The 24,427-nt window shown below is 66.1% G+C and overlaps 4 protein-coding genes across 4 annotated transcripts; 1 reads left to right on the forward strand and 3 right to left on the reverse strand.

Moving 5' to 3' along the window:
- Positions 1-4,134: 4,134 nt before the first annotated feature.
- EMIHUDRAFT_452690 (hypothetical protein) lies at positions 4,135-8,032 on the forward strand (the record flags this gene model as incomplete). The annotated part of the gene is made up of 10 exons (XM_005762873.1): positions 4,135-4,215; positions 4,343-4,810; positions 4,938-4,973; positions 5,302-5,367; positions 5,448-5,531; positions 5,814-6,297; positions 7,235-7,425; positions 7,498-7,728; positions 7,796-7,859; positions 7,989-8,032. 6 exons carry the CDS (start codon positions 4,135-4,137, stop codon positions 5,889-5,891), a joined length of 813 nt encoding a protein of 270 aa, XP_005762930.1. The 3' UTR covers positions 5,892-6,297; positions 7,235-7,425; positions 7,498-7,728; positions 7,796-7,859; positions 7,989-8,032.
- Positions 8,033-10,640: 2,608 nt separating this feature from the next.
- On the reverse strand, positions 10,641-15,635 carry EMIHUDRAFT_465258 (hypothetical protein; the record flags this gene model as incomplete). The annotated part of the gene is made up of 7 exons (XM_005762874.1): positions 10,641-11,221; positions 11,314-11,484; positions 11,580-11,898; positions 12,356-12,396; positions 12,517-12,605; positions 12,695-13,624; positions 15,175-15,635. 7 exons carry the CDS (start codon positions 15,633-15,635, stop codon positions 10,641-10,643), a joined length of 2,592 nt encoding a protein of 863 aa, XP_005762931.1.
- A 1,871-nt stretch (positions 15,636-17,506) lies between these two features.
- On the reverse strand, positions 17,507-18,390 carry EMIHUDRAFT_437879 (hypothetical protein). The gene is made up of 3 exons (XM_005762875.1): positions 18,209-18,390; positions 17,885-18,123; positions 17,507-17,751 (listed from the first exon to the last, which is right to left on the reverse strand). Exons 2-3 carry the CDS (start codon positions 18,094-18,096, stop codon positions 17,640-17,642), a joined length of 324 nt encoding a protein of 107 aa, XP_005762932.1. The 5' UTR covers positions 18,097-18,123; positions 18,209-18,390; the 3' UTR covers positions 17,507-17,639.
- A 3,023-nt stretch (positions 18,391-21,413) lies between these two features.
- EMIHUDRAFT_437881 (hypothetical protein) lies at positions 21,414-22,989 on the reverse strand. The gene is made up of 3 exons (XM_005762876.1): positions 22,899-22,989; positions 22,078-22,466; positions 21,414-22,017 (listed from the first exon to the last, which is right to left on the reverse strand). Exons 1-3 carry the CDS (start codon positions 22,977-22,979, stop codon positions 21,612-21,614), a joined length of 876 nt encoding a protein of 291 aa, XP_005762933.1. The 5' UTR covers positions 22,980-22,989; the 3' UTR covers positions 21,414-21,611.
- Positions 22,990-24,427: the final 1,438 nt, after the last annotated feature.

Raw genomic sequence — 24,427 nt, forward strand, 5'->3', positions numbered from 1 at the left:
GATGACCCCCCCCCCCAGCATGTGGTGAAGGCGCTAGCACGCTCTGGTGCCCTGCTCACAGCCGATGGCACGGACGACGACCTCATCAAGCTGGAGGGCGCCCCCGCCGGCTACAAGGTGGTGATCCCGCAGCTTACTTATTTTTTATTTTTTGAGTCGCAGTCACACTTGTCGCAGTCACACACACGCACACGCCAATCCGCACCGCGCGCCCGGCCACCGCCTCGCCTAGCGCGCCTCGCACGGAAAAATGCCTCGGCCCAGCGGTCCTGAGTGCCGGCCGGGGCTAAGAAACCACGGCGTGGGCTGGGGGAGGAGGGTGGAAAGGCTTAGAAACGGCGGCGTGCCGCAAGATCCTGTTTTCTTAATGCCCGAAACCCACTGTACACACGGATATCAGCGAGAAGCCGAGAGGGAGGTTGAGCACTTGAGCACTTGAGCACTTGAGCACTTGATAGGGTCGATTCCGCATGGTACGGGACCCCTCGGGAAACACGATCGAGTAACCCTGCCCCTCTCGCTGTCTGGTGTTAATGGACCCCCTTCCTCTCCCTCGCCACCGCCACCGTCACCATCCCCGTCGCTCCCGCCCTCCATCCCCGCCGCCCTTTGTCTCACACTCGTCTCTGCCATGTCCGCCGTCGCCGCCGTCACACTGTCTGCTGCGCTCTCGGCCGCTCTGTGCTCTCCGTGGTACAGTCGCTTACGTATTGTTGCTCAGGATTAGCTCTGCACTCTATTACGTGTGTACACTGATACACAGTACCCGCGAAAGATCTCATCTCAAACTCTCAATGACAATCTCTAAAAACGGCCGTCATGCCACACACACGCCAACGTCGTCGTCGACCACCGTGTCCCACTGACACCAAGCGACGGGCGGCTGCGGCAAGCGCGTGCAGTGTTCTATCAGCCCAGCCCGAGCGGGTCCTTCGCCGCCCGCGCCGCCCGCGTGCGCTGCCGCTTGGCGTTGGAGCGCTGCGTGCGCCACTCGGCGCTGCCGGCGTGCGCGTTGCAGTGCGCCGGCATCCTCGGCTCGCCGCCCCGCCAGTGGCGGCACGCGGACACGGGCGCGTCGCACGCGAAGCAGTAGCAGTTGGGGCAAGCCGCCTCGTTGCCATGGACCGGCGCCGTGACCGGCTTCTCGGCCGCATGGAAGGGGTGGAGGGGGCAGAGCGCACGCTGGTGCGGCAGGTGCTCGGGCAGCAGGCCTGTGAGGCGCAAGCAAGGGAGGCAGTGAGAGTGCATCCGACAGCAGTCATGACGGGGGTGACTTGGGAGCGCCTGATGCCGCGGAGATCTGCACGTCGCCGCCTTCTAGCAACGGAACGGCAGCGGCGGAGCTTTGAAGCGGCGCCGCCACCTCCTCCACGTCGTCCTCGCCCATCGCCTCCGCCCCCGCCTCCTCCTGCTCCACCACCACTTCCACCTCGTCACCTTCGCTCGGCGCCTCTGCGTTGGGCGGCGAAGGCGCGGCGTCGCTCGAGGAGGATGGCAGCACACCGCCGCCGCCGCCGCCGCCGCCGCCGCCGCGCTGCCCGCCCACACCCTTGCCTCGCTTCGCCTCCCGCACCTTGTCGGTGACAACGCGTGCCCGCTTGCCAGTGACGGCGGTGCTGCAAGGCCCCTCGTGCCAGAGGCGGAGGTTGCAGCCGAACGTCTTGCAGCTCGGAGCGCGGAGGGGCGGCGCGGTAGCCTCCTCCTCCTCGTCGCTGCTGCTCTCGGCGAGTGCAGCCTCGCCGCCAGCGCCGCCTGCCTCGACATCGTCCGAATCGGACGCCTCGCCCGCCGCCGCTGCCGACGGCCCTGCCTCTCCTGCCGCCGGCGCCTGCCCAACCGCCTTTGCATACGCCGCCGCCGCCTCCACCGCGGTGCCGAAATAGCCGAGGTAGACATCCTTGCCGTCCACCTTGCGCTGCGCTCGGAAACGGCCAGAGTACTCGTACACGCCCTTGTAGCCGGTGGCGTTGCCGCTGGAGAGGTGCAGGCGCAAGCCCTCCGCCTCCGTCGCCACTGCCAGAGGAGATTGAGCCGGAGGCTCGCCGACCGCCCGCGCGTACGCCACCGCCGCCTCCACCGCCGTGTCGAAAGTGCCGAGGTGGACCTGCCTTCTGTCCACGTTTTGCTGCACCTGGAAGCGGCCAGAGTGCTTCAACACGCCCCTGTAGCCGGTGCTGTTGTTGCTAGAGAGGTGCAAGCGCAGCCCCTCCGCCACCGCCACCAGAGCCTGCCGACTTGACATGGCCTCCGAGCCTGCAGGCGCCGCCTTCCCTACCGTCGCCTCCACCCCTGAGTCCGGCTCGTCGCCGTCCTGTGTCGACGCGCCCTCGCCGCGCTCCGACGGGCGCTTTACGCAGCGAGCCCGCTTGCCCTGCAGAGTGAAGGCGTGCGGCCCGGCGTGGCCTGCAGGCAGGACACACCCAATGGCGCCGCCGTCGAGCTCGTGCGAGCGGCCGCAGAGGATCGTCTCGTCGGCAGGCGCGGCGGGCGGCGCGCTCTCGGGCGCTGAGGCCGCCGCTGCCGAAGCCTCGCTGATGGAACGCGCGTACGCCACCGCCGCCTCCACCGCCGTGTCGAAAGTGCCGAGGCCGACATGCCTTCCGTTCACACTGCGCTGCGCCTCGAAGTGGCCAGCGCCTCGCTGGAACACGCCCCTGTAGCCGGTGCTGCTGCTGCTGGAGAGGTGCAGCTGAAAGCCTTCCGCCTCTGTCGCCACCACCGGAGGAGGTTGAGCCGGAGGCTGGTACTCCCCTACCGCCCGCGCGTACGCCGCCGCCGCCTCGACCGCCGTGTCGTAGAGGCCGAGGGTGACCTGCCTTCCGTCCACCCTGTGCTTCGCCCAGAAGCGGCCAGAGGCCTGCTCGTACACGCCCTTGTAGCCAGTGCTGCTGCTGCTGGAGAGATGCAAGCGCAAGCCCTCCGCTGTCGCCGTCGCCGCAGCCGCAGCCGCCGCCACCGTCGCCGCCGCCGCCGCCGACCCCCTGCACGAATCTCTCGGGGTGCGCCCGACCGGAGGCGGTGGCGCCTCTGCCGCCACCGTCAGAGGAGGTGGAGGCTGGTACTCGCCGACCGCCCTCGCATACGCCACTGCCGCCTCCACCGCCGTGTCAAAGGTGGCAAGGACCAGCTTTCCATCAAAGCCGTGCCTGTAGAAGCGGCCATTTGTAGAGTGCTGGAACACGCCCAGGTAGCCTGTCGCGCTGCCGCTCGAGAGGTGCAGCTGCAAGCCCTCAGCCTCCGTCGCGACCGCTGCCCCTTGGCGCTCGGATGCCGCCCGCCCCGGCTCGGACGCCGCGAGCGCTTCGGTGCGCGGTGCCAGCGGCATCAGCTGTGTGCGCGCAGAGCCAGCCCCGCCCGCCGCGGTGGCGTCGGCGACAGGCACCGATTGCGAGAGCAGTTCCGTGAAAAGAAGAAATTTTTCCTCGCGCGCGAAAATAAAAAAATGCGATTCCAGTGTCACCCCTCCACTGTCTGCGCGACGGACACGAAGGTCGTGGCTCAGTCACGATTGATTGATTGATGGGAAGGCGAAACACAGTCCGACCAACGACTGGGACACCAACGCGGTATGGGTGGACGCTAGACGGGCGATGACGGTCACACAGGAGCGACACACAGAACCACAAGACAAGACACTCAGCCGAACTGACTGCCACACATCCTGAGCGAACTTCCCTAGTCACCCGCGGCCGGACTCCATCCGGCACGCGTCGCTGGGCGCTCAGAGCTGCGTCCCCTGCTCGCCACCCCGACGCCCAAGGCGCCCGAGCGAACGACAGGCGGCACGCGAAGACTGGTTGCAATCCCGCCGACCGCCAGGCCGCGGGATGATGAGTGCGTGGTCTTGTAGTGGGTCTCGGAAGCTCTCCTCTCGGGCTAGGAGCCAGCCGCCCTCTCCCTTGAGCACTTGAGCACTTGAGCACTTGATAGGGTCGATTCCGCATGGTACGGGACCCCTCGGGAAACGATCGAGTAACCGGATGCCCGAGAGAGAGAGAGAGAGATGGATTTTCGTTTTAGGTATGTTGCGTGGATTTTTCTGTTTTCCCGAATGAAGCTCTACGTACGTTCTGAAATGTTTGACCGCGCGTTTTCTTTCGCGCTTCTCTACGATTTCCTGGCAGCATCCGCCCCATGTCTCGCACCGTCCTCCTCCTCTGCTGCAGCTCGCTCTGCGCGAGCGCCTATTCGCTGTCGCCCGGCGGGCGGCTCGCTGTCCGCCCCATTGCCTCGCCGCTCGCGCTGCGCGCTGCTCCGTTGATGCAGGCGAGGGAGCGCGGCCGCTGCCGAGGGTGAGAGGCAGGCCTGGCACTCACCGGCGCCGTCTACGCCCCCACGATAGGTCGACGATGCGCCGTCGGACTCGGCCGCCGACGAGCCGGATGCGCCGGAGCCAGCCTTCCCCGACCTCGCCGAGGAGCTCGACGTCGACGAGGGCAGCATCGCAAAGGAGGCGCTCAAGGCGGAGGTCGCGGACGGCTTCACCGCCGCTGCGCCGGACAAGGCGGTCCTCGGCGAGATCCTGCTCGCGCTCGAGTCCGCCAACCCCACCCGCTCGCCCGCGACCTCGCCGCTGCTCAACGGGAAGTGGAAGGTGCTGTACGCGTCCGGCGCGACGCCGAGTCTCAAGGCGCTCATGCTGCTGCTAAAGGGGTCGAGGCTGGCGCCCAAGTCGCCGTCGGGTGCGGAGCTCGCGGACGTGCAGGACGCGTACCTCACCATCCGCGAGGAGCAGCCGCGGGCGGAGGGCTCGCTCCGCACGCGCCTGCTCTCCTTTGAAAACACGATCAAGCTGTCGTCGCGCCTCGAGGTATATGTGTGTACATCGCCAGTCCGCCTTGTGACATGATCATTTCCTCTTCGTAGTCTCGCAGTCTCGCAGTCTCGTAGCCTCTTGCCCTCTCTTCTTCTCCGACCCTCTCCTTCTTCTCCTCTAGGCCGAGTCCGCCGTGCGCCTCGTCGAGACGTACGAGGCGGCAATCACACACACACACACACACACACACACACACACACACGCACACACACACACACACACACGCACACACACACACACACACACACACACACACACACACACACACACACACACACACACACACACACACACACACACACACACACACACACACACACACACACACACACACACACACACACACACCGCTCACCCACGCGCACCGGCCCTTCACATCGAATGCCGCTCGTTAGACGTGCTGGAGACGCGAGGGTCGCCTGGCCCTTGCCCCACCACCGTCGTGTGTGAGTGTGGAGAAGTGTACCTGACCTTCCCTCCCTTAGGCGGCAGAGTCCGAGTACATGTCGCTGAAGCTGCCGTTCCAGCGGCCGGTGCAGTACAAGCGGTCGGTCCTCGTCCCTCGCACGCCGACGACGCGCTGCGAAGCGAGGGCTGACCTCGTTGAGTCGATCCCCCGTTGCCACTATAGGTCCTCGTCTCGTACCTCGATGACGAGCTTCTGGTGGTGCGAGATTCGCAGGGCCGGCCCGACATCCTGCTGCGCGTCGACGAGGCGAGAGAGCCGAGATGCAGCCTAGATGCAGCCGAGATGCAGCCGAGATGCAGCCGAGGTGCAGCCGAGGTGCAGCCGAGGTGCAGCCGAGGTGCAGCCGAGGTGTGCCGACTGGACATCCCCCTGCGGGCCGACGAGGCCGCGCGCACCGGGCCTCGCACGCTGAATGCCATGTGTGGAAGCTGTCTCTCTCAGACGTGGAGTCGCGAGGGCCGCCCGGCCCTTGCCCCCGCCCCCCCCTTTTGTGCGTGGGGAAGTGGACCTCCCCTTCCGTTGCCTCAGGCGAGCCGCAGCCCATCCTCGCTTGGCGGCGAGGTCAGCGACGATGACGAGAATGACGCGGCGCCTGGCGCCTCGTAGAGCAGCTCTGCTGGAGACCGCTGCTCCGCGCCGCTGCTGCTAGCCCGTGCCCCGCGGGTCGGCTCGGGCGCGGAGGGGGAGCGAGTCTCCTCTCACCCGCTCGCGTCAGTGGTCAGTGGGCACGCGCCTCGCGCTGTCGCTCTTTCTTTTGTCCGCGGCCTTTGGCGACTCCATGACTGCCCGTTGGCGCTCGCGTTAACGCGGAACGGACCGACAACCGACAAGCTAGCGGACAGACACTGGAGCGCCGCGAGCGCGACTGCACCGCGCCTAGCGGGGCCCGCGATATATGTAGAACGGCTGGTTGTGTGTCGATTCGTCCGGAGACCGTTACAGGGGTATTGTAGTAGTACACGCACTGAGGTTGCAGCAGCACGTCTTCACTCGCAGAGTGCCCCGCACTAAAATGCGTGACACATACGACACTTTGCAGTAGTGGGGGAAATGGCTCAGTGTGCCAATAAATTTTTTCCCGGCCGCTCTTCTGGGCCGGTATGCACCAAAAGTGTTCGGTAGACCAGCCTCTCGGTACACGCCACGGCCCCGGGCTAGGCCCGATGCGTCCGCTACCACGCTCCAAACATGCGCACCGTCCTGCTGCAGGTCGCCATCAAGGAGCCGTCCTCGTCGTGTACGTCGTGCTGCCGTCGCGTGTACCGAGATGCCTCGCAACCGAGGCCTCGGCCGAACGGGCAAGAAGCATAAGAAATCAGCCAACGACAACATCCACAGGCAGCCCAAGGCGACCACCGAGCCCACGGTCGCCACCGAGGCGCCGGAGCCGCCCGCCGCGCCCGACACCTCGCCGAAAATGGAGGTCGAGCCGGCAGCGCCCGACGCGCAGGCGCTCGCGACAGGTGCGGCTGCTCGGCGACGTCGAGCGTGGTGCCCGACGGCTCAGGAGCCTTCTACCATAAACCACTACCACGGCTGCCACCGTCGGCGCCTTCGCTCGAGCTCTCCGAGGCCGCGTTCTGACCTCGTGCCGCGGCTGTTGTCGCTACAGCAGCGACGAGGGCCGCGGCAAGGGGTGCAGCGGCGACGGGGGGGGGGGAGAGGCGCGGCCAGCTACCGGGTCGTTGCCCCCGCCCACCGCGCCGGGCCCCTGCACCCGGAGGCGGCTTGCGGCAGCCTTCCTGTGTCTCCGTGCGACCCGCTTGGGTAGCCGGCCATGTGTGGCCCGCTGCCGGAAAAAATCCGGGGTTTAGCTGGCGTATCTCGGGCCCACTTTAGAGCTAGGGCATGATCTTAGGTGTTCTGGATAGCCCACAAGGGTCTTCTTTGGCATGGTAGCGGTGGTTTTGCGCGAGGCGTTCATTCAAAAATCACCATTTCCCCCACTATTTGCAGCTCCGCTCGCTTCGCAGTGTGACCAGTGTCGGCTCTTCCGCTCTCCTGGGCGCCCGCGGGACGCAGCCGCCACCCTGACGGCTGAGCAGCCGGTACACCTCCCACACGACACGCCGCCACACGCCGCTGCTTGCGCTCCGCCGGCGTCGCCTCCTCATCGCTGATCCGAGAGTGGCGCGATGTACCTGCGGGACGAGGCAGGCGAGTCACTGTGGCTGGAGCAGGCTATTGTTGCGGCACTACGCGCTGCGGCGCGCTTTCGGTTGTCGGCGATGGCGTAGGCGACGACGAGGTGCGATTTGAGCAGGAAGGCGAAGAAGGCGGGCGTCACAACCAGCGCCAGCTTGCCCGACACGCCAAACGCCTTTCGGAACCGAGGAGACGAGTAGTTTGCCCACACGACCGCCGCGCCGGCATAGGCCCCGGTGATGGCCGCGGCGATGAAGCCGCCGAGGCCGGCGTCCCAGCCGATGCCTCGCGTCTCGGCCTGCGCGGCAGGGCGCGGCAGGGTGGGCGGGACGATGCAGGCGCTGCTGTGGTTTGCAGCGCAGCTCCTGCGACAGCCGGCGGTCGAGCATCCGGTCGGGGTTGAGCATCTTCTCAACGACGACACGAGGCCTGGCGAAGGGCGCGGGGGCTGCTCTGGGATGGCCCTGCCGGCGCGATGCGTGCGTGCGTGTGTGTGTTGGTCGTGTGTGTCGGCGAGACAGCGGACGGCGCTGTGCTGTTGCCTAGCGCGCCGCTCACCGCTGGTGGAGCTCGAGGCCCTCCGCGCGAGCAGAGGCACCAGAGGTAGGGTCTCTCATCAGCGGCCGGGCCTAGCCGCCTCGGCGAGCGGCCGCGCCCAGGGTTGGCGGCGGTAGTCCTTCGGCTCGCCTGCCACCACTGCCGGTTCCCAGAATGTGCCAAAAGAATTTTAAGATACGCCAGAACCTGCCACCGGGCGCGGGAGATGACCCGAAAATACTTCTCCCGAAGAGAGGCAAGAAGAAGTGCTCGTGGGCACAAGAAGGGGAAGTGTGGGGACACGCGTCGATTAACTTCTCGACGATGCTCGAGGTAATCGAAAATCGGTCTCGGGAACCGTACCCATACTACTCAAAAGCGAAAAGTACAATATACTACCACAAAGCACCACTAGCGATTTCGCGCGGAGGGCGTAGTGAAGCGCTGGGGCGCTCACTGTGTGTTATTCGGGTGGGGATCCATCAGTGGTAACCGGCTTTAGTCACAGATCCAAGCTCAGACGCCACACCAACACCACAAACACGCTCACTTCGCCGCTGCTGTAGAGGGCCCCCGGGGGCCCATACTACGTCGAAGTACGGACCCGATCTCGGCCCTCACGGGCTGCCACGCGCCCGCGCGCGGCGCGGGCCGCACCGCCCATGCCCCCGGGTCACCGACCCCGCCTCTCGGCCCTCTCGGCCCTCAGGAGCGTGCGGGAGACCGGCGAGGGGCGCGCCGCGCGCCGCCTGCAGAGCCGCCAGAGGCATTGTCGCCTCCGCTGGCGGGGTTCCCGCGCGCCCGCCCGCGCCCGGACCCGCGCCCGCTGCGCCCGCGGGCTCCGGATGCGCCGCCATCCTTCTCCTTCTTCTCGATGGCAGTCCGCCTGTGCTTGTCGACGGGTCGGCGGCGTGGTCGAGGGGAAGGTCGCCGGCGGCCGCAACTCCGCCGCCGTCGCTCCGCCGGCTCTGATCGAGTATCGGGCGTTGAGGGCGGCGGCGCAAGCGGGTCTGGCGCATCTATCGCCACGAGCCTCGCGACCGCGGTCGTGGCACACCTGGCGGCGGCTCTCGAGGCCGTCTCTACGGCGCTCGACGCCGTGTGAGGTCGCCGGCGGCCGCAACTCCGCCGCCGTCGCTCCGCTGGCTCTGACCGAGTATCGGGCGTTGAGGGCGGCGGCGCAAGCGGGTCTGGCGCATCTATCGCCACGAGCCTCGCGACCGCGGTCGTGGCACACCTGGCGGCGGCTCTCGGGGCCGTCTCTACGGCGCTCGACGCCGTGTGAGGTCGCCGGCGGCCGCAACTCTGCCGCCGTCGCTCCGCCGGCTCAACCGAGTATCGGGCGTTGAGGGCGGCGGCGCAAAGTGGGTCTGGTGCGCCACACGGCCACCACCCTTGCCGCCGCCCTTGCCGCCGCCCTTGCCACCCTTTGCCGCCTTGCCTCCGCCGCGGGCGGCGGTGGGAGCGGCCTGCTGGGCTAGCATGTTGTCCTTGCTGGGGACGGGCACGTGGAACGCACGTTACATGTTTGAACGGCCTCCAGAATTCAAACAAAAAATAGCCAAGGCCTTCTCGCAACCCCTCCGACCCCCCGGGACCCGTGGGCGTCGAAGAGGCGCTCTCGGGGGGGCATGTTGTGCGAGTATATGGGCCAAAAGCGTCGAAAATGTCCCAAAAAGCGTGTCTCGAGTTTGTGGCAGCCCCACAGCCGGCGCGCGCCGCCAGGAAGCACCGCTCGCGTGTCGGCGGCACTCCCTGGCACCCAGTGAGTGCCGCGAACCGACCAGACCGAACAGGCTCGATGCCGCGCTCGCTGTGGGGCTGCCACAAAGTCGCCGCCGAGCGTGCCACCGACGGCGTCCCGGCGGAGGTGATGGAGTGTGAGACCTGAGGCTGCGGAGGTGACGCCTGAGGTACCGGCCCGTGTACGGCGACTCAGCCGGCGACCGCCACGGGCTCAGACGAGACTTGTCGACGCGTTCCGGCTCAGCTTCACCGTGGTCATCGGGCGTCTGTCGACGTCAGGACCACCCATACAGCTCGCGGGTTTGAGGTCGCAAGAGCCAAGATGGTGGCGTTTGGACATCCCAACCATCACACAAGACAGCCTGTAGGTGATGGCGGGACGGCGCAGTGTTTGTGGCACTCGGCAGTAGGCACCCGCGGCACAGCCCCGCGGTCGGCTCTCGCGGGCTGCGGAACCGGCCCCAGAAGGGGACGGTCCGGGCGAGTGTGGCAGCTCCTGCGCTAGTATGGGCACCCTCTATCACAACACTACTGATCCTGGCCATTAGAGCTGCCAGGGATAGCGTCAGGAGCTGGTAGTAGTCAAAACCCCTCATATTTGAGACATCGTGGCCCATATACTCGCACAACGAGCCGGGGGCCGTTCTGAGTTCATACTACCTCGAAGTACAATATACTGCGTCAAAGCACCGGCCCTGAGTCCGAAATGGTCAATTGGTCAATGCCATGTGAGAGAGAGATTTTTAGCAATGTGTGTGAGTCCATGGTCCATGTAAAGCCGTAGAGAGGCACCGAACGCTAGACTGCATCCCTCGTGTGGTGTGTATCCTCGGTTATAACGTTACGAAAGTATATTAACACACAGTCACGCGAGACAGACACAGAGCCCACGCCCAACGCACCCCACACACCTCAGACCTCAGCCCGTCAGCCGCGGCCGCGCTTGCGGTTCCCCGGCGATGCAATGTCCATCGCGCTGCGCGCAACGTCAAACACGTTGGCCGCGCGGTGGCTCCGCGCCATCGCGGCGAACCTGCGCCGCTCGCGGTTGCCCCTCTCGATCTGCTGGATGCGGATGGCGGCCTGCTGCTGCGAGAGGGGCGCGGCCGCCTTGAACTCCCTCCAGAGGCGCTCGAACTCGGCGCTGTACTTGGCGACCAGGTAGACGTCCTCTGTGACGACGCAATTCTCGTTGTTGCGCGCCGAGGCCGAGTACGACCAGTTGTACGAGCCGCACAGCAACACCCGCCCGTCCACGATGGCGTATTTGTGGTGCATGTGGCGCGGCACGGGCGCCGCGCCGCTCTTGAGCTCGTAGTCCGGGTCGACGAGCGTCTCGACGCCGGCAGACGCCATGCCGAAGACCTGCGAACCGCCGTCGAGCGCAGTCTTGTCGTCGGTAATCAGCCGCACCGCGACCCCGCGCGCGGCCGCCTCCTTGAGCTCAGCGGCCACGCGCGCGTCCGAGATGACGAAGACGCAGCACTCGAGCGTGGTGGTGGCGGAGCCTGATTGAGTAGGAACGGACAGTGGAGTGATTGATCCCTCGGTGCGGGCAGCACTCGAGCGTGGTGGTGGCGGAGCCTGATTGAGTATGAACGGACAGTGGAGTGATTGATCCCTCGGTGCGGGCAGCACTCGAGCGTGGTGGTGGCGGAGCCGATCCAAGAGCAGAGCTTCTGCCGCGCCTCGTCGCTTGGGAAGAGGAGCACCTCGTGCGCGAGCGGCCGCGGCTGCAGCAGCTCCTCCTCCACCACACCCACCAGCCCGCCTGCTCACAGCAGCGGGTGTGAAGAGGCGCCGTTCACAGCAGCTCCTCCTCCACCACGCCCGCCAGTCCGCCCGCAAGCCGCAGCAGCGCCGCACGATCCCCGCCCGCGCCGCCGCCGCCGGCGCCGCTCCCCTCCGCCGCCGCCGCGTGCAAATGCGCAGCCACGCCCTTGATCAGCGCGGTCGTCGCGGCGCCGGCGGCGGTGGCGGGGGGGTCTGCTCGCCGCAGCAGCCCGCGAAACGCGTCGGACGCCTCGGCGGCGGCGGCGCGCAGAAGCTCCTCCCTCTCTGCGCCGCCGACGGCCTCCTCCGCCAGTATGTCGCGCCGCAGCGCCCCGTAGTCTCGCAGCACGCCGCGCGCGCCCGCAGACAGCCTGGCGCCCCACTCTGCACGCGGCCGGCTGGGCGGCGGCGCCTACGCGTGTTTTTCTTCTTTTCCCGCGGGTGTTTCTTTTTCTACCGGCGGGCGGGGCGGCGGCCGCGCCTACAGGAGAAGCTTCCGAGACAGTTCGGGGGACGGCTCCCGCACCACTCTGCCGCAGTGGCCGGCTGGGCGGCGGCGCCATCGGTGCCGCACCACCCGCCGCGCCGCCGACCGGCAGCCGGCGGGCTGAGCGGCTCCCTCCCGCCCATCGGCCAACCTCTCCGAGCCTCCTGGCGGCTCGCTGCAGCGTGTGAGGCGTGCCGCCGCCGCCGCCTCCGCCGCCGCCTCCTCCGCCTCCTCCTCCTCCGCCGCCCCCGCCGCCCCCGCCCCCGCCTCCGCCTCCGCCTCGGGCTGCGGCGGCGGCGCGGGGCAGTGGCTGCTGCGGCATGGCGTTGCTGGCGCGGAAGAGAGAGTACAGGCGCTCGAACTCCGCGGAGAAGGCGGCCACCATCTCACTGTCCGATGTGACGAGCAGGTTCTCGCAGTTGCCTGTGGGGAGATGTGGGGAGATATGGGGAGATATGGGGAGAGAACTAGCAGGTTCTCGCAGTTGCCTGTGGGAGGTATGAGGGAGATCTGAGGGAGCTATGGGGGAAATCTGAGGGAGACCGCGGGAGGTTGCGGGAGATTGCGGGAGATTGCAGTTGCCTCGCGCGTGCGCCGAGACCGTCCAGTTGAAGGAGCCGGTGAGGAGAAGCCTATCGAGATATGAGGGAGATCGGGGGAGATAGCGGGAGATTGCGGGAGATTGCGGGTGAGAAGAAGCCTCTTGTCGATCAGCACGAACTTGTGGTGCATCCGCGCCTGCGAGTCCTCTCTCTCGTGGCCTCCGACCACGGCAGAGACGCCGGCACGCGCCAGCTCGAAGATGCGCGAGCCGGTCGCGAAGGCTTGCTCCGCGTCTGAGACGACTCTGACGTACGCTCCTGCGCGGTGCCGCTCGAGCAGGGACCGCGTGAGCCGCTCGTCGGTGATGGTGTAGACGGCGGCGTCGATGCTGCTTTCGGCGGCGGAGAGGCGCCTCACCAGCCGGTCGAGCGAGCCGTCGCAGGGGAAGAAGAGCGCGTCGCGCGTGGCCGGCCTCGGGACGAGGTAGGCGGTGTGCAGGCGGGCGAGGCAGTCCGCAGCGCCAAAGAGGAGGCGGGTGTCGCTGTCCGCCGTGTCCGACTCAACCACGAGATCGAGGATGCAGCGGCGCAGCCGGCCGAGCGCCTCCGCCGAGGGCGCGGGCAGGCGGCGGAGGAGCGCCTCGAACGCGTCCGCCGCGCCCGGCCGCTGCTGGAGGGCGGAGAGAGCAGCGTCCTCAAAGCCGGGAGGGAGGTGTGGGCGGGAGGACTGGCGCCAGGGGGCGAGGCTGAAGAGCGAGTCCTTGGCGGCGGAGAGCACTCCTTTCGTGAAGCCGCCGCCCCACTCCCTTCGCAGCCGCTTGGCAGGGAAGCTCTCGTCCCGTCCCGCCGTCTGGTGAATGAGCTCGAGCAGCTTGGTGGAGGCCGAGGCGCGGCGGTACAGCGGGCGCCGTCCAGAGCCGCCAGCCGGCCGCGCTGCTGTCCGCCGCCGCTTGCACAGGAAGAGAATGAAGGCAAAAAGCAGGGCGATGGCGGCGGCCGCCCCGGAGGCGGCGGCAGCGGCCACAAACCCGCTGTGCGAAGGCACAGTGGCGCACACGGCGGTCGGCGGTCTGTATAGCCGGCGTGGCAGGTGCAGCCAGCGGGGGAGCCTGCGCCTCGAGGTGCTGCGAGTCAGGGCGGACGGGCCTTTACAGCCCGCGACCGACATTGTGCCAAGAGCCGCGGTGTGAATACTCGCATAATGTGGGTAAACGAAAAAAGGAGCCTTTGCGGTGCCACATAAGCAGCTTAGTGATTGTCGAGACTTTAAGTGTTTCGTTTGAAGAAACGCAAACCGGACAGACGGTACTATGGTCACCAGTAAACGAAAATTCGACTTTGAGGGACCATATCTCAAAAGGCTGGGTGAGAGCATAGCATTATTGTTGCATATTAGGCCACATAAGGTCAAACTTGACCCCAGAAGCATCAAGAACCCGATGCTCCGGCTCGACTGTGCCGGCACACTGCCTCCTCGCGCACGCTGCTCGCAGGCCGTTGCGGCCCGTGGTGCACCAGAGAGAGAGGTCGACGCGTTGCCCCCGCCGGCGACCCCGCGCGGCTCAGGCCAGCCAGAAGGTGTGTGGTGACGGTACCGTGGCAGGAGTGCGGAGAAGAGCTCGCCGAACGCGAGCAGCAGATGGCCAAAGTGTGCCAGCGCGAGAGCCTCGCGAGCGGGCGCAGAAGGAGCTCGCCGTGACACGATGCCGGGCGGTGGTGGTGCTCTGGCGACTGTGCACAGTGGGCAAAGTCAGGCTGCAACAGGGCAGCACGATGGTAGTGCCCTGCTGCAGCCTGGCCTGACATGCACAGGGCGAACAGAGGCGGTACTATCGTCCGGCGCTCGTCGTCGAATCTGGGCGAACTTCGACCGCCGCCACAGCTCACCACGAGCACGCAGCGACAAAATGTTGACTGTATGGAAGTCGAGGCTGGTCCATAGGAAGAGGCTGCCGTGCGAGCCGGCAGCAGGCTGGCTCGTCGTGGACTGCCGCGGCGACTTTTTTCGGTGTCTTTCTTGATACAGTTGTAGTACCGAATACGGTACTTTCGTTTACCCACATTCTGCGAGTACAAAAGCTGGGCAAAACAAAGGAAAACCCCGAGTTTTATTAAAAATCTGTTTAAAACGGTGTATGCACGCGCTCCGCCCCCGGCCGCTGCCGCCGCGAAGCGAGCCGCAGCTCATCGTCCCCCCCTTCGAGCTGTCCGGATCCCTCGACGGGTCTCCCGAATCGGGCCGGCCCTTCGTACACCCCATACGACACTACTGGTCGAGGCACGAACCTACCCCCCACCCACTTGTTTGGCATGTCTCTCCCTCCATCCGTCGCAGCGAGGTGCGTGAAGGGCCGCGCTCTGTGCAGCGCGAGTGCGCAGATCTTGGAACTAGCCTAGGGTGCCCACAGGACCCAAAAAAAGAAAGGAAAAAAGAAATGGGGCACTCCCGATCGCAGCACTTCATGTTGGGACGACAGCTGTTCCCGTTCACTCAGGCTTCACACCTCAGAACACAAACAAATCTCTTCAGGCAGCGAGTCTGCCCCTTCGCCTCGCGCGCCGTCCGCTGCGCCCCGTGCCACGCGCCGCCAGACTTCTTCCCCAACGCACGTGTCACCTCCCTTCTTGCTGCAAGCCGCGTCACTGGCGCTTTGCGCACCGGATCTTCAATGATTTAAGCAGCTCGAAGAGTGAGTCGTACTGCGGCTGCGGCAGCGCGCGCCCCGCGCCGTAGATCTGCTCGTTGGCGCACGAGTTTCTCTGCAGCACGCCATCGGTGCCGATCGCAAAGCCGATGCAGAAGTGGAACTTGTCCTCGACCTCCAGGGCACCGGGCTTGCTCTCGTCCAGGTTCTCGCGCAGGTGCTGCAGACATTGGAGGTGCAGCGTCGGGTAGGCATCCGTCCGCGGCGGGAGCGCCCGCTGCGGCAGAAGGATCAGCACGGTCGCATCATGCGTGGCAACGCGGTCGAGGAAGCGGACGTAGAGGCCCGTGCAGCCCTGCTTCGCATCCAGCGCGCTGTTGCACTGGAGCGTGTTCACGATGTAATCATCTGGATGTTTCAGAGCGCCATCCTCCGGCCGCACCCCATCGACGAGCTCTGCCCATCGAGCTACCATGTTGGGAGGCTCCGCAGGTGCAGGTGCCGGAGCGGACGCGGGCGCCGGAGCGGGCGCGGGCGCGGGCGCGGGCGCAGGAGCCAGGGCCGGGGCGGGCGCGGGCGCGGTGTGCTGCGTTCTGAGCTGCTCGATGCGGGCCGTCAGAGAATCGCAGCGCGCGAGGAGCCGCAGCGCACGGCCGGCCTGTTCCTTCGCGCCCGGAGTGCTGTCCTCCTCGAGGCGCAGAAGGCTTTGAATGCACGCGTCTGTACCGATCGCCCTGGCGTTGGCGTCATTGTACGCGGCGAGGTTCGCAAGCACGCCGGCCGCCCTCTCCCTGACGCCGTCCGAGCCGTCGCCCAGCAGCTCGACGAGGGGCCCGATGCCGCCCGCCTCCGCGATCGCCTTCTTGTTCTTGGCGTCCACGGCGAGGTTCCAAAGCGCGCCGGCCGCCATCTCCCTCACGCCGACCGAGTCGTCGCCCAGCAGCTCGACGAGAGGCCCGATGCCGCCCGCCTCCGCGATCGCCTTCCTGTTCTCGGCGTCCGCGGCGAGGTTCCCAAGCGCGCCGGCCGCCACCTTCCTGACGCCGACCGAGCCGTCGCCCAGCAGCTCGACGAGGGGCCCGATGCCGCCCGCCTCCGCGATCGCCTTCCTGTTCTCGGCGTCCGCGGCGAGGTTCTCTAGCGCCCCCGCGGCCGCCCATTTCTGCCCGTCCGTGCCGCCGCGAGCCAGCGCCACCAGCGGCGCAATGCCGCCCGCCTCCGCGATCGCCTTCCCGTTCTCGGCGACACCTGCGAGGTTCACCAGCGCCCACGCGGCCAACTCCTTCTGCCCGTCCAAGCCGCCGCGAGCCAGCGCCACCAGCGGCGCGATGCCGCCCGCCTTTGCAATCGCCACCTGGTTGTCGTCGTTGCTGCAAGCGATGTTCCTCAGCGCCCCCGCGGCCGCCCATTTCTGCCCGTCCGAGCCGCCGCGAGCCAGCGCCACCAGCGGCGCGATGCCGCCCGCCTTTGCAATCGCCACCAGGTTGTCGTTGTTGCAAGCGATGTTCCCCAGCGCCCCCGCGGCCGCGCGTTTCTGCCCGTCCGTGCCGCCGCGAGCCAGCGCCACCAGCGGCGCGATGCCGCCCGCCCTCGCGATCGCCACTCGGTTGTCGTCGTTCCAAGCGAGCCACATCAGCGCCCCCGCGGCCCACTCCTTCTGCCCGTCCGAGCCGTCGCGAGCGAACGCGACCAGCGGCGGGATGCCCTCCGCATAGCCAAAGAAGGTAGCCATCGCGAGACAAACAATGTAGCCAAAGGGTACCAAAAACAGGGTAGCTGCAGCTAAGATTGCAGCAAGGTTGCTGATTCCCATGCACTTGAACAGTGGGACGGTGACGATCACCGCGTAAGCACCCATGCAGTTGAACAGTACGACGATGCGCCCTGCCGCGGTGGTCACGGCGTTTGGAAACGAAAACGTTGGTACTCTTTTAATCCAGAGCAGTAGACTGACCGCCGCCGAATTGGCTGCCGCGTTGGCCACGGCACCGAGGCCAGACATGATCACGGCCGCCACTGCTAACGTAGCAGCTGTCGAGAGTGCCGACGAGAGCACCCATTCTGGCAAGAGTGGCATTGGTGGAGGCGGCGGTGGAGGCGGCGGTGGGTAGATGAGCGACAGCACATTGTCGACGACCGACATCTCGAGGCGCGGGTGGGAAGGGACGTAAGTTGCGGCTCCTGTCGGCTCCTTTGGCACGTGGCAAGGAATTTAATAAATTCCTTGCCACGTGCCAAAATTTTTCGCACGTTTCACGTACGTGGGTGTGAAAAAAGAATCCCACTGCTTGCAATTTGCTCACTCTGGATTGCCCCCGCCGCGACTTTTTTTCCACACCCCCCCGGAAGAAATCCAGCCTGGAATTGGCGACCGAAAAAGAAATCCATACTGGTACTCCCGGGGGGTCCCCTACCCCCGCACTGCTGTGAACAGTCCCCGAACCCGTACTAGGGACCCGTAGCATATGGGATCTGACCGCTACCGTCCCATCGTCTCTGGGGCGGATCTCGCGGCGCCGGGGGCTGCGGCGTTCGGCAGCTGCCGGTTGGCCTGCATGCTGTGAAGCGCCGTCATGAACGACTCGGCGATCCTGCGGTGGCGGCGGGGGGGCGCGTCGGGGCCGGGTGCGCACGCGCGCCGGGTGTGCGAGGCGGCGGGTGGCTGTGCGGGTCGGGGTGGCGTCGGGTGAGCGTGTGGGGTCAGGGTCGAGGGGACGCGCGCACCGCTTGAGCACGCGGATGAAGACGGAGCGGGTGGCGGCGGTCTTGGACGGGTCGCGGCACTGGTTGTACTTGTCCTGCAGGACGTCGCGCTTCGACTTGTTGACTTGCGCGAGGATCCGCAGGAAGAGCTCCTCGGGCGGCAGCTCCCACGTCTCCGAGGCGGCGGCCTCGTTGGCGTGGTTGAGCAGCTGCGTCCAGTCCTGCATCGCCATCTCGATCTTGGAGGAGCGGCTGCGCTGCTGCAAAGGAGGGGGAGTGGGGTGGGGGGGGGTCACCTGTGCCGCTACCGCGCTCCACCGTCCGCTCCGCCTCCGCTACCCGCGCCTCCGCCGTCGGCGCCTCCACATCGAGGCGCGCCGCCTTCGAGGCGCGGCCCTCGGGGTCGTTGGCGCGGGTGCGCTCAGGGCCCGCCGGGGCTGGTGGCGGGCCCTGCTGTGGCGGGATCGGCGGCGGCGGGGTTGCGCCCGAGGGGGCGGCTGCGCGCGCTGCTGTCGTCAGTGTTTCGTCCGCCTGTTGACGGCAGGGGCGGGGGGTGACGTGCGGGTGTAGGGGGAGGAGGGGGAGGGGTGAGACTTCGTGCGCTGTCGCCACCTGCACGGCCGGTGTGCGCTTGCATTTCAGTTTCTGCTTTTTCTTGACCTTGTGGCAGGATCCGCACTCTGACCCTTGTGTACGTGCGTTGTTCATAGGTGTGCCGGGTGGCTTGTTCAGCGGGTGGCCGTTGTCCTTACAATCCTTACATATTGGACGCGGTCCCGTGGGTTCCCACCGGAACTTCCTGCACGAGGCGCACTCGGTCCCGCCTTTGCGTGCATCGTTCATAGGAGTGCCGGGTGGCTTGTTCAGCGGGTGGCCGTTTCTCATACAATGCTTGCACTTACGGGGCGCGCTGTCCGTCATTGGGCTCGAACCAGTGGAAACTTAAGCTTCGACATCGTGCGGCCAGTGGTTCGAGCCCACTGAAACTTGTGGGCTCGAACCATGGATGGCTGCAGTGGATCGAAACGCCAGTGCCTCATCTACTCCCCAAGCACGCCAGTGAGTGCATGGAAGTCTTGGCCGACGTGTACGAGAATTGGAGCGCAGCCGAATCACTCGAACGTTTCGACTGTGACCCCGGGTACCACAGTGAGATCACAATGCGCGCATTTGGCGGTACAATTAACGATTCGAGCGTGACGGTGCGACGACGGGACCCACCACATAGCCAACCGATGTGCCTGGGTTGGGTATGTGGTGGCAATACAACCATTTGCTCGTCGAGCATGACGTACGAGAAGCGGTGGACCCCCCCCAAGCAGCACCAAACATTTGAGGCTGAGGCAGCCCCTCTGACCAACGCCTTTTTCTCCGTCCAACGCCAGGAAGGCATCTTTTCATCTCTAGAGCCCTCAGAACAGAGCTTTCAATAGTGCAGAAGACCCAATCAACCTCCGTCCGTGCGCCAACTCGTGGTTGACGACAGGGTGGCGACCAAGTGTTCGTCGTAATGCTGACCCCTCTGCACACCGAACGATGATCGCGCCATTAGCGCAAAGTGTTACCATTCCAGAGCCTGTCGAGGACTGAAGCAAGACAGGCCGTGTGGGGTGTGGGTGTCACGAGGACAGACGTCCACGAAGACGGTGGACGGACGCAACTCCTTATCCAATTCACACTCACGGCTGTCCTACTGGTCATATAGAAAGTCGGCCGTCCGCGAGCCCCCAGCTCGCCGACGGCGAGAGAGATGCCACGAGGGGTCGCGGTGGCGTCCATCGCCAGGCTCCCTAGCTCAACCGACGACCCTTCGGGATCGACGGCCGATCGTCATCGCCACATCACCCTGAAACTGCCCTCTGTAATGGACGAGTTGGGTGATAATGGCAAGCCCAAGGGTGGAGGTGCTACGTACGTTCGAAATCGACTCCTCACTCCGAGTTATCGCCTTGACATGACTTCTTCCCGCGCCCAAAGCGATGACTACTTCTTCCCGCAAATGAAGGTAAGTCCGAGCCTCATTAAACTAAAGTAAATGGGCAGTTATAGACCCGTTATTATCCTCTGTTGTCAGGCCGGGAGGGGTGGCAGTATTACTTTTTCCCCCCGCAACCTCCTCCCTCCCTCCCCCCGCACCCCCCCTCCCTCCCTCCCCCCGCACCCCCCCCCCTCCCTCCCACCCCGTCGGGTCTGTATACCCACAAGGAAAAACTTAAGTCATGAGTCGCGTCGGTTGAGACTCGGAAACTTAAGTCTCAACCGACGCGACTCATGAGAGGACCAAATAAAACCCTAAATACCCGTCCCCCGACTATCGCCACAGCTCTTTGACTGCCACCGCCAGCTCCTTGGTGAACGCGTCATCAACATCCAACCACCTGCACGGTATCTCCTTCCGACGACACCTGTACGTGATGTATGTGTGCACGCATGTCGTTGGGATGCGGCAGTTCGGCCTGCACACGGAACAACTTGGCTGCGCCCATCAACCTAGCCATCGCGCGTAGAAAGCAATCCTCTGTGTTGGTATTGTACATATGGGCAACGAGGAGCATCTGCAGGTCGACGTCTGAGAAGATGTCGATGAAAGTTGACTGCTGCAGCACCGGCGGCGTGAAGAATTTGTTGGGAGCAAAGGCGAACTTTTCACAGTCGGTGTCATAGTCGTAGTCACAGTCGGTGATATCTCCCATGCTCGAGGCTTACCAGATCACTGTGCTCAAACGCAAACTGAGCGAGGTCGTGGGTCGTAGGCGCAAGGCGTGCAAGTTTGAGAGGACAAAAAAGAAAAGAAAAAATACCACGACCAAACCCCTCTCCCTCCCTCCCCAACACCCCCACCCACCCTCCCCAGTCACCCGGAGGCTTGCGGAGGCCTCCACGCCCCCCTGGAACCAAAATCCCAATCTCGGAGTCTGACTCGGAGTCCAGCCCCCACACCGGGGTGTGGAGGGTGAGTTGACCAGGGGGTTGTGCGCCGGGCCCTCCTGCTCGGCTCCAGCGAGTAGACAAGTGTTGTCATCAACAGAGTAGAAGAATCTGACCTCGGGGCCGATGTGACCAAGCGCTGGTAGCGTGGTTTTACCTCACACCCATGGTCTCACACAGTGTGCCGGCAGTCGCCGAGCAGTGTCGCTCACACAAGCCGCAGCACAAGTGACTGAGGGCCAGTGAGGGCGAGCCCATCGCTGTCACAGCTGTGGCAGCCGCACAGTAGGCTGTGTCAACTGTGCAGAGTGTGTGAGCAGCAGAGGAGCTGCTCTCCAGGCTTCTGTCGCAAAGAGCTGCATGCCACCGAAAGCGCTGTCGAGGTTCGCCGAGCGCGGCGAAATCGGGGGACACCGTCACCGACGAGCGCGTTGGAGTATTCACTCCGGACAAAGACCGCTGCACAGCTGGTATGGGCCGTGCAGCGGTCATAGCGGCGAGGCGCGGGACCGTCTGTGGCGAGGTGGGTCGCGTCCCCCGATTTCCGTGAACCCAGCATCCACACCCTTTAGCCTCTGTGCCACGTACTGACGTAAAGAGCCGTATATGTGTGTGTGTGTGTTTGAGAGAAAGCCAGAAGAAGAAAAACGCAGCGCGGTCCGAAATGGATGTGAGGTTAGCGACTGCACTCCAAGTGCTCCACGTGCTCCGAAAAGGAGCTGGCAACTCAAGCTGCGCTATCAAGACACCCTCCAGCCGCCCGGGAACTTCCACTCTGCTCCCGACGGTCCGGGGTGCACGGGGCGGGCGTCGGCTAGCCTCAGAGCGTCAGCGGCCCCTCAGGCCGCGCCTCCGCCTTGGACTGCGCCGCAAACGGCCCTGCCGCCACGTACTCGCGGAGCTGGCGCACGGTCGCCGCGCCGGCGCCAATCACGTCGGCGGCGGCCGTCGACTTGAGCAGCGCCGAGGCGAGGGCGTGCTTGTCGCGCAGCTCGTCGGGGGTCAGCACAGCCTCCGCGTGGAGCAGCAGGTGGAGCAGCCCCTCGCAGCGGGCGAGGGCGAGCGCGCCTAGAGATGTGGGGAGATGTGGGGAGATATGGATATCGCCCCGTATCTCCCCATATCTCCCCGTATCTCCCCCTATCCATCCATATCGCCCCATCTCCCGCGCCCCACTCGAGCTGCGCGAGGCCGAGCAGCAGCCGCAGCGCCGCGACGCGCAGCTCCTGTCGAAAGGAGGCGGGGAGATGGGGGGAGATCTGGGGAGAGGTGCCCTTGTCCGCGACGCGGGGGGCTCCTCAGCCGGCAGCGCGACCAGCGCGGCGAGGGCGTCGCCGGGTGCGGTGCCCGCCGAGGGCGAGACGGCGGCGATGAGCGCACGCAGAGCGGGCTGCACGCTCGCCACCTCGCCGTCCGCCGCGAATCGAGCGCACGAGCTGCAGAGCTGCGCGGCCACCGCAAAGGCGCCCACCTTTGCCCGCGCGTCGCTCGAGCGCAGCAGCCTCGCCAACGGGTCCGCCGCGCCGCCGCTCGCCGTCTGCCGCAGCACGAGAATGCACCCCCGCCGCGAGCACGCCGCGCCGCGCACCGCCGCCAGTGCCGCGTCGCGCGCGCCACCTCCGGCCGGCTCGAGCTGCCGCCAGAGCGGGCCGAGCAGTCCGCCGGTGGAGAGCGCCTTGTCAAGGTGTGGGAGGGGTCAAGTCGGCGGAGATGTGGGGAGATATGGGGAGATATGGGGAGATGGGGGGAGCGGCGGGGAGAGATGGGGAGAGATGGGGAGAGATGGGGAGAGATGGGGAGAGATGGGGAGAGGTGGGGAGAGATGGGGAGAGATGGGGAGAGGTGGGGAGAGATGGGGAGAGATGGGGAGAGATGGGGAGAGGTGGGGAGAGATGGGGAGAGATGGGGAGAGGTGGGGAGAGATGGGGAGAGATGGGGAGAGATGGGGAGAGATGGGGAGAGATGGGGAGAGATGGGGAGAGGTGGGGAGAGATGGGGAGAGATGGGGAGAGGTGGGGAGAGGTGGGGAGAGATGGGGAGAGATGGGGAGAGGTGGGGAGAGATGGGGAGAGATGGGGAGAGATGGGGAGAGATGGGGAGAGAGCGCCTTGTCGACGGCGGCGTCGCCTCCCGCTTCGAGTAGCTCGGCGAGGCAGTGGAAGACGGAGGGGAGCTGCACCTCTGCCATCGGCGCGTCACCGTCGGCCTCAGCGCCGCGCGCCTGGGCGAGCAGGTCGTCCACGACGCCGTGCGCCTCGAGCCAGTGCAGGCCGCGGGGCACGCGCGCCAGAAGGGCAAACACCTCCAGCGCGTTGAGTCGGACCAGCTCGTCGGAGCCTCTCCATGCCGCGAGAGCGAGGTCGAGCGCGCCGCTCTCCTCGCACATGGCGCACTGCGCGTCGCCAATCGCGGCGATCTCACCGAAGAGCGCGAGTGTGCGCAGCGCGAGGGCGGGAACGCCGCCGGCTGGGTCGGCGGCGGCGGCGGCGCAGGGGGCGAGGAGCGCGGTGCGAGAGGGAGCGTGGTCGAGGACGGCGCGGAGGGCGCCGGCGCTCGCCGCGCAGGCGACGAAGAACCCCACCGCCCGCTGCGACACGCCGAGCGACGCGTCTGAGACGAGCACGGCAATCTGCTGCAGCACCCCGCTCGCGCCGAGGAGGGAGACGTCGGCCGCCGCCGCCGCGAGCCGCTTGCAGTGCACGAGCGCAAAGGAACGGATCGCGTCGTCGGCGTGCACGAGCGCCGTCGCGCGGAGCGCCTCTTGCACCGCCGCCGAACGGAGCAGCTGGAGGCCGGCGACGCCGCCGAAGGCCATGTCGAACAGCAGCGTCAGTAGAGGCGCGTCGGCGGCGTCGGCGGCGTCGATGCTCGCGAGGAGCTCGGCGAGGCGCGAGGAGCGGAGCTCGTCGACAGGCAGCCTCAAGAGGTCGCTGGGCGGCATAACGTGGCTCTTCTCTTGGAGCCGAGAGAGACCAGCGGTGCTGAGCGGCGCGAGAGGACGGGCGAGCTGGAGCTCGCCTGTCACGTTTTAGAGTGGACTAGCAGACCTTGCGCGCACGCGCGCCAAATTTGTTTTTCTGTCTGCAACAACAGCCCGAGGGGTGAAATGTCTTTGTTGACTCTGTAACGAAGGGCCCGCCGCTCCGCCTACGCCGGCGATGACCCTCTCGGCAGAGCGACATCGCGACACGCGAGCACCGGGCAGAGAAGGGGACGCAGAAGCGGTTGGATGGAGAGGCAGCCGGCGCACGAGGAGAGGCAGCCGATGGAGCCGACGAGGTGAGTAGACACGAGTTTACCATTCTGCCCGCGGGGGGGGGGGGGGGGGCCCAAACCCTCCCCACCACTGGTACTCCGTACTGGATGGAACTCAACAGTGGTCCCAAGCGTCCCAAAAGGCAGGGAGGCAGCCTCCCGCGCTTTCAAACGCCCCCCCGGCCCAAAAAGAAGCATCCCAATCATGCTTTGGCCAACGTCTGGGGGGTCGGCATTGCGCAACACACGCCGCAATCAGCCTGAGAGCAGATGATGGGGTGGGCGCGGGTGGACGAGAGTGGAGCCGAGTTGGGTGGGAGAGGGAGCACGCACGTGCAGCGGTGCCGAGAGTGGGTTGAGATGGCACCGCCTGCGGCCGCC

Source organism: Emiliania huxleyi (genome assembly GCF_000372725.1).
Source record: "Emiliania huxleyi CCMP1516 unplaced genomic scaffold EMIHUscaffold_66, whole genome shotgun sequence".
In the NCBI taxonomy this organism is placed as follows: domain Eukaryota; phylum Haptophyta; order Isochrysidales; family Noelaerhabdaceae; genus Emiliania; species Emiliania huxleyi.